The 14,561-nt window shown below is 40.4% G+C and overlaps 1 protein-coding gene and 1 pseudogene across 4 annotated transcripts in view; one reads left to right on the top strand and one right to left on the bottom strand.

Annotated features, from left to right (window-relative positions):
• Positions 1 to 841: 841 nt before the first annotated feature.
• LOC130848418 (ferritin heavy chain-like) lies at positions 842 to 1,619 on the top strand (annotated as a pseudogene).
• Positions 1,620 to 12,010: 10,391 nt separating this feature from the next.
• The window catches only part of SPATA18 (spermatogenesis associated 18), a 39,656-nt gene continuing 37,105 nt past the window's right edge, over positions 12,011 to 14,561 (bottom strand). For all 4 annotated transcript variants that reach the window (XM_057729712.1, XM_057729714.1, XM_057729713.1 and 1 more), the window contains one exon: positions 12,011 to 14,363. In XM_057729712.1, the coding sequence (XP_057585695.1) occupies positions 14,356 to 14,363 (8 nt within the window). In that variant the 3' untranslated portion in view covers positions 12,011 to 14,355. The remainder of the gene's footprint in view (positions 14,364 to 14,561) is intronic.

Genomic DNA, 14,561 nt, shown 5'->3' with positions numbered 1-14,561 from the left:
ACACATCTTCCTACACAGCCCTGAATTCCTTGACAGAAACCAGGCCCTGCAGAGCTAGGGACTGCCCTCCAGCCCCAGTACAATTGGAGGAATAGCCCCCCTGTGGATGAGGCCATTTCTCTAACACGCCCTGTGGGGCAATGGTGGAAGCTCTCGTCCATCCAGTGTCTCCCGGGTGGAGACTCAGGGCCTTGGGGTGAAGTCTCCCGCCTCCCTGAGATGTGGAGTCGGCCTGAGACCTGTCAGAAACCTCCCAAGCTCTAGACAGGGCTGCCTGGGTACAGAACGGCCCCGGAACAAGCTTATACTTGCAGCTGTGTGAGGCCCAGGGTCACATCTCCATCCTCCCAGGAGGAAGAGAATCATCAAGACAGGCCTCGGAAAGCTAGAACACCCCCACACACTTCATTTGACTTTGAGAGGGCAAACTCTGTGGGAGATTTTTTTCTCTCATAGGAATCATTGCAACCCCACTTCTGAACTTTCTGGACTGCGAGTTATTTAAACACTGACATCAACTCAATTTTCATGCTCCTCTAAGTAAGGGCAAATATTTTACTTCATGAAATATGACTGATTTTTTTTTCAAAGACTCATGGCCTGGGTAGAGTTTCTCTGGATACTTCCTCTCTGAGGCAGGGGTCCCAGCAGGCAGACTACCTATTCAGAGTAAAACTGCCCACAGCCAAGTCTCCAGCCTTCATCAGCACACCTTTGCGTACAGAACCTAGTGTGTGTCCATGTGTTTGTGTGCAGTTGACAGAATCTCTCACTCGGGCAGGTTCTGGAATGCCTGTCTGTTGGTCATATATCGGCAGAGGAAGCAGCCCAGTGAGGCAGTATGGTCCTCGGCAGTCTTCGAGTCTTTCCTGCTCGGACGGAGCCCGGCGCTCGTCCCCCGCGCCATCCGGCCGCTCAGAGCCAGCCCCCGCCACCACCGCACAGCGCCCTCCGACCACCCAGCGTCCCCGCTGCGCCCGCACCGCGCAGCCGCCGCCGCCTCTGCTCAGCCGCCCGCAGGACCCCCGCATCCCCCTCGCAGATGCGCCCGCACTACCGCAGGGACTCGGAGGCCGCCGTCCACCGCCAGATCTTCCTCCACCGCCAGATCCCTCTGGAGCTCTACGCTTCCTACGCCTCCGGTCCATGTCATACTACTCTGACCGCGGTGATGTGGCTTTGAAGAACTTCGCCAAATACTTTCTTCACCGATCCCGTGAGGAGAGGGAACATGCTGAGACACTGATGAAGCTGCAGAACCGACGGGGTGGCCGAGTCTTCCTGCAAGACATCGAGAAGCCAGACCGTGATAACTGGGGGAATGGGCTGAATGCAATGCGATGTGCGCTACACTTGGGGAAAAAGTGTGAATCAGTCGCTACTAGAACTGCACACACTGGCCACTGACAGAAATGACCCCCGTGTGTGTGACTTCATTGAGACTCATTACCTGAATGAGCAGGTGACATCCATCAAAGAGCTGGGTGACCACCTAACCAACTTGCGCAAGATGGGGCCTTCCCCCCTCCTCCCCCCCCCCCCCCCCCCCCCCCGGATCTGGCGTGGCAGAGTATCTCTTTGACAGGCACACCCTGGGAAACAGTGATAACAAGAGCTAAGCCTTAGGCTGGCTTCCTGTAGCCATGGGGGTGACTTCCCTGGTCACCAAGGCAGTGCCTGCATGCTTGGGTTACCCCTACCTCCTTTTCTATAAGCTGTACCAAAGCATCTACAAGTTCTTTCCTTAGTACCATTCCTTCAAATCAAATAATTTGGTACCAAAAAAAAAAAAAAGGGAAAGTGTGGTCCTCCTGTCAGCTCTACCTCCCAGCCTCCCCCTGCAACTCTGGCCCTGCGTTTTGCACCGAGCATTGCCAGATCACTGCTGTACTCAAGGCTGAGCCAGAGGAAAAGTGATGGAGTGTGTAACCCAGCTCTCTTCTCTCAGTAAAACCTGGAGAGGTATTTTATTCATGGAAACAGTGCCACACTAGGCCCCATTCAGTGTCCACATTGGTTGGTGTGGCTCCCTCATGACTCGGAGATACCATGTGCAAAGCCGCCTCTCTGGCTAGAATTCCCTCATTGGACAAATGCTGTGGAGTTGGGGCTGGTACTGAAGGGGTCCTGTGGAGAGGGCTTCTGCTGGCATCCGGGATCATCACATGTGAAATAAAGAACAGAGGCAAAAGATATTCTCTAGACATCAAGAACCTCTTTTCTAATCAGAGCTTCTAGTAACAAAAGCAGTACCCCCCCCACCCCGCCCCATGGGAAATCTGAAGAGAGGCATGCACAGGGGCTGCGGGGACCGTGCAGGCTGACCATCTTCTCTGAAAGCCTCTAAAAGTTGACAGACTGGCTTCATGTTTTGCTCCTGTATGTGTTATTTTGTCTTCAAAGACCCTAAACTTTGAAGAAATTCTGATGCATCCCCTCCACCCATTTATAATCCTTTTTTTCCCCACAGTCTAAAAGCTTAAGGAAGTCCAACAAAATTCTGATTTTTTCCCTAAAGCTACTTATAGTACTTTTTAAAAATAACAGACACTAAGTCGTTTTATTGGGGGGGGGGCGTGACCTTGCTTTGCCGATACCCTAGTTCATGTTCAGTCTAAATAGCAGCAGCTCAGGATTGGTCCTGGTCCTCCGTTTCCAAGTGTAAAAATCAAAACGGAGCATTGCCGCTGGTCCTCACAGTTATAAGCAAACATGGATCTGCAGGTTCATGGGAAGAAGGAAAAATAAAGCTTTCTTTTGTTTTCAATAGCTCTATTATCACAATTAAGAATATTTAGAAATTAACAACTTCATTTAAATGTACTTATAGTTCTTGGGAATGGGGTGTTCCAAGAGAAGAGGCTTAGTGGGACATCAGTATTATCTCCAAAGTGAATGACTTTCCATAGTTTCTTTACAAAATTCTCGCTGTTCTTCAAAGCAGAGATGGTTCAGGTGCCAGTGTGCACTACACCATCCTGCAATTGCTGGAGGGCTAACTCTTCTTAAGGCAACTCTCCAGTACACAGAGACTAAAGCCAAACAAAATATGTATTTCAGAAAGCCCCATCAAAGAAGGGTAAGGGCAATTGCATCTCGTAATTAACAACCCCCACCCCTTATCTTTGACTTTCCGAGGAAATGTCTCTCTTCCTGACACAAGATGTTCTCTTTCAGTGTGAATGTCAGAGATTATATTTTGCTTAAATAAAACAGTTCCTGTGTTGTTAAATCTCTTTAAATTTTTTTTTCACCGTACCCTTGATTAGAAGTGCCTTTTAGGTCCACCAGTACAGACGTCCACACATCGGGCTGGCACTTCCATCCCGTTGTGTGTACTGGTCTGACACACGCCTAGGAATCAAAAGGAAATTTATTGATCAGACCTGTGTAACACAGTTCATGTGATCAGAAACTGAAATTGGGCAAGTCCTCATTATTTCTTAGATTTGGCATTTTTTCATTTTTGTGGCTACAGAGAAAAGTTGCTGATGAATGTAGTTTCATGAGATACAAGAAACTTGCTACTTGGGTCTTGTTTTGTTTCCAATTTGATTAACTGAGAAGATACAAATCACAGTGAGATTCTCTCATTAAAACCCAGAGATACTAGCCATACTGAATTAATTTGCAGACAATTCAAAGCATTCATTCACAGAACCCAAAAGAATGTATTACCAATCACCCTGTCTTTATTTAAAATGCAAACACTTTGTTCGTCATGGATTTTTTTCATTAACTTTTACTTTTTTAAAAAATGCATTAAAATATTATTTTATTACTAAGTTTTTGGTACCCAAAGGAACTGCTTTACTTGCCTCACCCCAGCCCAGATTCTGTGCATACATCTCTTCCTAAAGAATCTCAGAAGAAAGGCAGAAGCCCTATTTGAAGAATATGGTTTACATCCCCTCAGCAGGAGAACAGCAAAAATGGTTCTGATAATCTCTTATGTGACGCCTTCCAAGGACTTTGAAGATGCCACTAAACCAATCCTAAAGCCACCTTCTCTAATGCAAGTTTGCTGGACAAGGTTCACTGTGGGGCAATGCACAATTCTAGGGGACACTGTTATCATAGTCTAATCGGTGCTGCTCAGGACTGCTGTCAACCCACAAGCTATTGACTTTAGGTCCACCATTAAATAAGGAGCTTGCATCAGAATTTAAATCAACTCTGTCCCTAAGCATGCTGTTTAGTGCAGTGTTTGTTTGTTTGTTTCCATAGCAAGACTTTCTCAAAGAAGGAAGCAGTGCACTGATTTACATTCGGGTCCCAGCTCCTTGTCAACTGGTACTTTGAATAGCGGTGATCCCAGTGAGAGGTGCTCCCTGGGGTTGTGAAAAGCAAAATCTGCACAACTGAACATGAACATCCTGTTTTCACCTCTCCTTGCCTTCTTGGTAGACACGGCTCCAGCAGCAAAACTAGTAACAAAGAGATGTCCTTGAAAACAGCCCCCCTTCAACCTCTTCTTTAATCCTAACCCCTTTTCCTTATATCTTTAACACTCAAAACTTTTCCTTTCCCTTTTGTGGATTGACTCTGGGGCAAAAGTTCTATTATACTATTCTGGTTTAAGAGAGGTACCTTACCCACAACAACTTCTGTCCCCCTGAGACCATGCACAATGTCTATTAAAATTAAATACTAAGTAGATGGATGCTCTATTATTAAAATTAAATACAAATGAGCTCTAGGGTTGCTGATGGTTTGTAACATCAATTAACAGCATCCTTATTACTGGATAATAAACCACAACAAGCAAGAGTTTCCTTTCCTCGCCATCAGTGACAATATCCTGAAACTGTTATATCTCTGAGGATGCTGGAAAAATTGGAGATTGATCCCCTGCCCCAAAAGTCTGACCCAGGTGATACAGGGCCTAAAGATCTGGTTGAAGCCTCAGTGAGGGAGGGGGTAGTAGAAAATCCTTTGTAAAATTTTGCTTGGAGACTAGAATTTTAACTTAAATTTAGGTGTGTGGTCATTGGCAGAAGGAATATTTTTAACTGATAAATTCACTGGCTGTAAAGATGTAAATTTGAAGACCAATGTTCTCTGAAAAATTATGTTAAAAAATAAAACAGAGAAGAAAGTACCAAAGCAGGTCTAGAGAAGCCAAAATGAAAATCTATATTTTTAAATTGAAGTATAGTTAATTTACAATGTTGTGTTAGTGTCAAGTGTACAGCAAGGCTATTCAGAAAAAAATATGTATATTATATTCTTTTTCAGATTCTTTTCCATTATAAATTATTACCGGATATTGAGTATAATTCCCTGTGCTAACAGTAGGTCCTTGTTAATTTTATATATAGTAGTGTGTATATGTTAATCCCAAACTCCTAATTTATCACCCCCCCCCCCAATTCCTGGAAATCTACATTTTTGACAGGATACATTTCTGCTTCTGCAGAGATTTTTTTTTTTTAATGAATAGTTTTACTTAAGGGTATAAAATTTTCTTCCTTTCATTTGTGGCTTTTTCAAACACTCTCAGTATTATTCTGGTGAGTCCCTATAATTTCTTAGAGAGTTTCTCAGCAATATTATTCCATCTTCCAGGTGAAAACTAAAATCTTTGCTTGGAATAATCCTAAGGGTTTCTGAAACTGACCTCCCTGCTCAGGACAGATCTGGGGAGTTTGGACCACAGGAAAAGCTAACAATTTGAAAAAATTTTGGAAACCTTCGAGGATCATTAAACCTTCAGTTTCTCCTATTCCATGTTTAAGAGCGAAGAGTTATATTCAAAATATTATTAACAAATTGAGTCATATCTCAGTAAGAACTCCAAGTTAACAAGATGGTGGTGTTAGGTTGCATAAGGAAATTTAAAAATTAACACACAGAAAGCTTTGTTCTAGCAGAAGACTTGCTTCCTGGGCCTTGGGGATCAAACGCATAAATCCTTTATTAGGTATAATGATACTTATTTAACACTTCACATTTGCTATCACACTCTTTGTATTTTATGTCTGGCCATCCTCCATCAATTTAAGTTATTCTCCAAATTTATGGAGGGCAGTAAAACTAGTAATTAAGTTATAGATTTTTACCTAAGGAATTGCTATTTCCCAGTTTGAGTCTTAGTACTGATGACTAGTGGCCTCTTATTTCTTAAGCAAGGTTGCCATCTGGTGGCTAAGTCCATACACTTCCCAGCCCTGAGTGAACTAAGGAGCCCTCAAGATTGGAGTTGATTTATATCCCAGAATTTCCTTTAATTGTGAATCAAACTGGTTAAGGAGGAAGGGATTACCCACCCCCCCCTTAAATTTTACAACTTTTGTTTCCAATAATTAAAGTTATTTTGTTTTACAAGGTCAGTTTTGGCTATTCAATGAAGAAAAGCTAAACCAACAAGGAAAACATTAAGGGAAAAAAAAGATCTATCATTATTTCCACCAAAGCATTATGTATTTCAAATACTGGTACATTCAATTTTAATTTACATTTGGCTCCTCTGTATCAATATTTCTTTCTTGGAGCTTTTTAGAACCTACTTCTCAACACTATTACACTGTAGTGATGAGAGATTACATTGGGCTCTGAAAACAGATAAAGTGCTTCATTTTTTATGAATAGAAACTGAAACAGGTTCATTTCCAATCTTCTATTGGGGATGTTTGGTGAGTAAACAGGAAAAGCCAAATTTCTCTCCTCTATTCAATGTTCGGGCAAATTCCAGTTGAGGTTGGCCACCTGTGAGGTCTAATATTTGGATGTCAGTTTCACGCTATTTTAGATTTTCTCTAGAGACTCATATGAATCAGCATAAAGCTGTTCCTAAGTCTGAGTCTTGCAGGTGACTAGCTCCACCTGTCAGACAACCATGACTAGGCCAACTGTGGCCGATGGGGACTCATTCTAACTGTGACTCTGACTCCCAGTAATACACAGTGAACATGGGGTGGAAGGGAACGACTTATGAAATACACATTCTGACAGCTCAACAAAGAAGCTATCCAAATATGAAACACAAGAGAGGACATTTTTAATCTCCATGGAAGAAAAATAAAATTTCTATTCTATTTTGTCCTCTTTCTTTTATCAAAAATCTGATTATATAGCAACATTTTTATATGCACGTATACAGATCAAGAATACATACGCTAAATTTTCAGTAATTTACCTACTACTGGAGTATGGCAAAGAATTTAATATTCTCAAAGGCTTTTAAATTAGTATATTATTTTCTATTTAGAAAGTTAAGGCCAGCATAATATATGCAATAAATTATTTCTGCCATATTCTGCTTGTGAGTCACTAAAGCCATATCTAGACCAGTGCTTTTAAAATTTAGTTTGCTGATGGTAAAAATACAGATGGCCCTGGAGATTCTGACTCAGTGTGCTTGGAATGGAGTCCAAAAATCTATCTTCGATAAGCATGCCAATTGACTTTCATCATCAAACGAAGTTGGGAAATATTAGTCAATATTTTTATTGAAGTGACTTAAGATGTAAGTATAATCACAACTCAGACTTATTGGAAGATAAGTATAACTTAAGAATTGTCATTTTTAATAACCCAAATATTCAAAAACTTAGAAAATAATTATTTTTAAATTTCATAAAATGCATACATTATAGGAATCAGGATAGAAATTCATCTTTATAGGGAATGCTATTCAGTGTGTTCTAATTTTGAATAAAAACCATTTGTCTCTTTCATTGATTCATAATTACATTAAAGTTTAGGTAGCTGTTTTTAAGAAGTGTATATAGATTTGCATTAGAGAGATTAACTAGGAAAACAAAACCCTAAAAAAGAAAGCAGATGAAAACAAGAAAGAGAAAATAGAAGTGAAGATGCAAAGTTATAACATGTGAGGGATTGAAGGAGACACATGAATGCTGGAAAAGCAACACTAACATAAATACTGGGTTTAAGGGTATTTTATTTTACGATACACTTGATAGAAGGGTGAAGAAAATAAGACAAAAGGAAAAGCTAAGCAGAAGTATAAAGAATAGAGATAAAGAAGAGATTTCCATTTTGTGCCTTTTATTCCATAATGAATTTATTGGGTTAAAAGTCTGTTTATCAGGTGACAGAGTCAGAATTCTTCCTTCACTTGTAAAAGTTGATAAAACCTAATTTCCAATGGTGAGCAACATTTGTAATTCTAGAAAACAAATAGGTCTTAGGAAGCATTTCCTGAAACAGGTCTTCTAGAGTAGTACCTCTTCAAGAGCTCCATGAAAAAAAGGCTTCCATAGTGAAATAAATTTGAAGAGTCTGCACATGACATTCTCCTTGAAGTTCCCCACAAACAGGAGAAGATTAAAGGCTCTGAAGAGTCCTGAAGAGAAGATTTGTTAGAATCACTTTTAACTCATTATTCTCCAAACTTAATTGCCCACGGGACACTTTTTTTGAATCCACATGTTATTAACATTCTGTGGAATCAATGAGAAGAGTGTGGGGCTCAACATTAGAAAATCTGGGTTTAAAATCTGCCCTAAAAAAAAACCAAAAAAGAACCAAAACAAAACATAAAATCTGCCCTAACATTTACATGCTTTTTAATAATAACTTGGCCTTAGCGTCTCCATCTGTAAAATGGGTTTAATAATGTAAAGTGCTTAGCATAACGTCTAGCACATAACAAATGTTGGATTAAGTACTAATTATTTGTATTCTACAAAGGGTATTCTGGAAAACATAGGTCATCTTAAGCTTTCTGTCAAATTATCAATATGAAGCATACATATTAAATTATTCCATCACTCTTCTTAACATCCAGAAGAAATTTATTTTTCCAGTCAAAGAAAACCTGAACATTTTTCTTTTATTTTTCTTCCTTCCACCCCCCAACCCATTTTATTTTCAGTTAGGCAATTTCAAATCAAACCAAGAAAGGTCAGAAATCAGTCACATCACATCCAGGGCAGTGATTTGCATCAGAGAGTTGTCATAAACAACATGATAGAATGAATACAAATGTGTCTTAGATCAAAGATAACCATTATCTTAGTCTGTTTGGGCTGCCATAACAAAAATAGCATAGAGTGGGAGCTTACTCAACATTTATTTCTCACAGTTCTGGAGGCTGGGTGGTCAAAAATCAAGGTGTCAGCAGCTTCAATGTCTGTGAGAACCAGCTTTGGGATTCATAGATGGTCATCTTCTTGCTGTGTCCTTTCATGGCAGGAGGACTGAGGGAGCTAGCTGGGATCTCTTTTATAAGGACACTAATCACATTCATGAGGACTGCACCTTCATGACCTAATCACCTCCCAAAGGCCCTACCCCCAAATACCAGCACATTGGGGTTTAGGTTTCAATGTATGAATTTTGGAGGGACATAAATATTCAGCCTGTACAACCACTTCTAAGATGAAGCTGCCTTTTAGAGAGACAATTCTCACTGGCTAGTAAAACTTTGTTGGTGCCAAACACAATAGTGGAATAAGTGAAACCTAGTTTTCATCCCTTGATGATCGCATTCAAAAGGAAAATACCTCTCCATTATATATCCTGCCAACCATAATCACATGCTAAGGGCCCTAATAGTCCTTCATCTCCCTCTCCATCCATATGACTTTCTGGAAAGACTCCAAAACCTCCTGCATACTATGGGATTGCTGCTCCAAGTTATTTGCATTCTCATTCCAACATCCTTCCAAGTCTTAAATCTGAGTAAAACTCTATATGTGAAATGTTAAGAATTTGCTCATAAAGTGTGGGAGGGGAGGCCTTCCAGGGAGGGCTCCTAAAGTTACTTCTGTGGAAAGTGGATTCTCCACCCTTGATGAAGTGTCTTCTCTTGTTCTAATTAATGCGTCCTTTCTCAGGTTGAATACAAAGTCCTTTGCGCCCCTCTTGTCATTTCCAGCACATTATTTAAGCTGCTCTCACATCGTCTTGGATCATCCTCATCAGACATTCCATTTAGCTGGAAAATTTCCTTGAATGAGTTATCACTAAGCCTAGGCTTCCAGATGACAGGGCCATGGATTTAACCCACTAACATAAAGGATGTAAGATTTATCTCCCCACAAGAGTTTCCTTATCTATCACCAGTTAGTGCTGCATCTTTCAGAGAGATCACAGACCCATCCCACAGGTACACACTGCCAAGGACCACTGAGTGACTTCTCTCCACAACTGAGCATCTTGTTCACCATTGTGTCCCAGGGCCTAATGCCGTGCCTGGAACAGCATTTAACAAACATCAATAAATGCTTCTTAAATGAATCAATGATGAACGAATTACTGTTTTCATTCTCACTTCCATGTTGTGACCCACAGAGCTGGGCCAATCCTGAAGTCTATTATTCTGAAGACACAGCTCTGAAATTTGTTCCCCAGTCTAAGAAGATAGAGGCAAGTAGGAGAGGATGTAATGCCCCATCCCCAGCATCCCAACACCAGAAATCAATTGCAAAATTGTCCGATTCATCAAACAGCCCTCAAGATCTTCTGACGATTATCCAATTACTACCTTTTCCCCAAAATGTATTTCACGTCACATTTCAAAGACATTATTTTGGTTGTATCACTAAAATTATGGCTTACACTACATTGACATAAAGCTATAACATACCCATGTATCATACGTTTTGTTGCTCACCCAATAGGAAATAGAGTTAGCTGCCTGGTTTCGATACACTAATCACCTGTGATACTATGGAAAGTATGATGTTCGTGCTGGCACACAGGGGGCATTTTTTTAAAAGTGAAATTATCCCATCACGTTGCATGTGAAAGAAGAAAATTAGTTCCTGCTTCATTTTCACGGGACCTATTCACTCATTGTATTAAGGCCAACAGGCTTCATGGCTTTGGTATTTAAAAGGCATATACTGAATGTCACTTACCCATATGGTTCCTGGGCTCACATTTCAATGACCTCATGCCGTTTGGAATACTAGTTCTTAAATCTCCATAACGCATTACCCTTAATTATAGGTATGACATTATTCAAAGTCATACTAAGAAGTCTTCCATTCAACCCAAACTTTATAGAACACTCTTGGCAGCAATCTGCCTTGCGAAGGATTTGCGGGGAGCCTAAAAGCGAATTATAATGCTCTGCAACTTGCCCTGCTTCTTAGGAATCTGGCGGGTGGAGCACACAGCTGCGGTGATTGGAAGTGTTAGATGGATCTCTGGGCCCCTCTCCCCGCACTCATTTTACCGTCAATGATGATCCTAGGACTATAGTTTCAGTAGATACTTGTAAAATGACTGAGTAATTCACCTGCGGATGACATAACAGAGTTACGTTCTTTTGTGAAGTTCACCATACTCCCCCATTGTCTTGCGTAACTTTCTTATGCACAGGTGTTTGCCCCCCAGATTAATTCCTCAATTGTGGCACTCTCTCTTTTAACTATGCTCTACTGACTGTATTTTTTTTCTTTCTTCTATCATATATGCTCTTTATGACAGGAAATACACAAAGGAATGTAATTGGACACGACATTAAGCTCCAGAAGAGCCAGAACCTTGTTCATCACCGCATCCCTAGTGATACATACTGTATCTAGCACACAGGAGGTGCTCATTGAACTCGTGAGTGTATGAATGAATGAGTGAACAAACCAATAAACAAAAGAACTGATGCTATAGGCCACGGAGGAACAAAAGAAACAGCAGAGAATATTATTCTGAAATAAAAAGACTTCGAAGAAGACCACACGGTGTATTGGATGAACAGGTTCCTTACCTGCTTTACACTGAAGACACCTGGATGTCTTGTGGGGAGCAAATGAAATAATGTACATGGAAACTCCATGCAAACAGTATAGAACTACTCAGAAAGAGTGTCTTGAATATGAAGACAATGAATTGTGAATAAAATAAGCTGAAGCTGGCAATTAAGCTACAGCATGGAATCACAGCATCATGGAGTTAACCCCAGAGCAGAAGCTCCGTTGATATTTATTGAGGGAATTTGTGGCCTTGTTTCAGACCTCAGAAAATGAAGATGGGTGAATGGCATCTGCAAGGAAAGCATTTCATTATAAAGAACGTGGAGGTACAAAAGCACTTTTTTCTTGATTTTATTATTAGATGTTAAACTGAAAATACAAAAACTAACATTTATCCAGGTTACAAAGAAAGAGTTTATCATTTTTCAAAGTCACCAAGGTTAAGGGGCACATGCTGATGAAATAAGCATAGGTCAGCCTCTTTTGGTTTTGTGGATCCTTTCCAAAAATTATTCTAGACTAATTGCCATGTCCTGTGTGGTTACAGTTCAAATCAGAGACTTGAGAAATGGCAAGTGGCCAGACAGGGTACAAAGCAAATAAACAGAGTACATGTGACCTTTTCCCCAATCAAATGCATTCCTATATTTCACTCCTAAAAAAAAAATTCTGATATGTGGGCCTTCTCATTATTTAGTCACACTTTAGAAAAGACTTTTTAACATATAACACATTCTATGGTTTTAATATACACCAGCTTTTCCAGGAATGCATTTACTATGTAAATGAAGGCACAGCTGTAAGTTTTTGTTCAAAACTTTACCAAGAGTTGCTCACCATTCAGAAAAGCCATGGCATCAGTATTTCTGATGTTGCTAGTATCACGCACATGGTCTGCATTTGTAGCTGGTAATTCTACATACAGGTGTAAGCATCTGATGACTTTATCTTTTAGGCTAGTCATACCCAAGTTTTTTTGTTGAAATACATTCTATCTTATTAAAAACTGCTTTCCTTTTTTCTAATTTATATTAAAGTTCGAGTACTACATTCATTGCTTTAAAGTATATATGCCTATAAATCATATTAACCTTGAACATCATTTCAGAATAGCCAAAATAAAATATTTGTTATGAAAGAGGGCATTGAGTCTGGGAGGGTTGAGAGAACTACTGATCCCATCCACCCTGGTCACTGTGCAGTGAAACTGAGGCTCAGAGAGGTACAGTAACTTGCTTAAGGCCACCAAGCAAGCTGATGACCAAGTCAGAACTGGAGTTACCTGGATAATAAGTTCTCCTTCCAGCACACAGCCCTGCCTCAAAGTGATGACTACATCACTGCAAAGGGAGAACAAATAAGCTCATGCTTCAGAATGAGTTGGTGACCATTAGATCCAAGGGGTGGAGACTTGAGAGGTCTCTCCCCATCCCTGTGTCCCAGAACAAGGGACAAGATGCTTTAGAGAAGATTTTTTTGGTTTTTTGTGGGGGTTTTTGTTTGTTTGTTTTCACCTAAAAACCCCCAGGTGCTGGTTCTGGTGCTGAGCTTATGCAAACTGAGCTGTGACCAGTTCAGAGCTTCTCTCTAAAAGGCACACAGCAAAAGCTGACATTTGCAAAGATTGTGTTTAAAACAGGCGTTAAAGTGAAAAGCAAAAAAAAAGCAGAAAGAACATTACTTATCTTGAGAAAGCAACATTCCATTATGATCTTGAACTTGAACTTTTTCAGCAGTACTTCACAGTGAAGAAATCAAGGGATTTCAATTTAAAATCCACAAATGGTGCCCTTAGCTTTTAGCCTTGAGCTTAAGTGTTTTTAGTCAGATCGACATAGTTCTCAAGGGGTCTGAATTTGTAAACAACCAGGTGGAACAGGTAAAGGGTGTGTCCCAGGTAGCTTTTATATTTAACATGGACATTAAAATGCCTAAAATATTCCCAGGAGATAAACACAAGGTAATTAACATTTATCTCCAAACTGGCTTCTATCCAAATCACTGCTTTGCATTTATGAAGCAAGAGAATTCTCTCAAGTAAGTAGCTTCAACAAACAGTGCTCAACTCAATCAAACTAAGCACTTCACAGTAGGAAAAGAGAAGCAAGCCAATGAACTGTATTCTCCTAAGTCATCATCAACTACATTTAGTCTGAAGTGACTGCTATGCTATAAGTTCCCCAACCTGAGACTACGGCTGTCTTCCAAAGCCCCAGAGAAAATTAAAACACCCCAGATTGTTTTCCAGTTAAAGCTAAAACCAGCAACTATAATATTTATGATCAGTCTGTAAACTGAAATGACTCCTCGTATGTTTCAGACTCAGCACGGTAAAGATTTTCCACTTTAGTGCATGTAGTTGCTATAAAAGAGCCTCATATCTCAGGATGAGAATCCTGAGCCTGTGTAATGGACTTTGCTTCGAATGAATATGATCCTAAACACCTAGGCAATCGTTTTTATCAAATTAATGGAATCTGTATCTACAAAATAAAATAAAATGCAATATATCTGAAGTTCCAAATGCGCTAAGCCAAAACATTTAACTCTCTGTGTGAAGTAATACACAGAATTGCCTTTTCACATTATCTTAAGTGAGGTCTGAGGCAGACACAGCAACCAGATGGAGGCACTGGGGATGTTGGCTGTTGCAGATGTCCTGGGCAGAGGAACATGGCTGGTGGTTTTAAAACCCTAGGGCGAAAAATAAACGGTTCATTATTATGGTCCATTTCTTAGACTTTCTTTGGGGAAGACCTAAACGAAAGGTGGGTGGTTAATCTAAGTTTACATCAATCACATCTCTCCATGAGAGCCTCCTCCTGGATCACCCATGGCACCTGACGTGGTACCATCCTCCAGAGGGCCCAGAAATAAAAGGTGTGAGGTGGA

This window comes from Hippopotamus amphibius, chromosome 3, assembly GCF_030028045.1.
Source record: "Hippopotamus amphibius kiboko isolate mHipAmp2 chromosome 3, mHipAmp2.hap2, whole genome shotgun sequence".
Taxonomy (NCBI): Eukaryota; Metazoa; Chordata; class Mammalia; order Artiodactyla; family Hippopotamidae; genus Hippopotamus; species Hippopotamus amphibius.
This window is presented reverse-complemented; position numbering and strand designations above follow the sequence as displayed.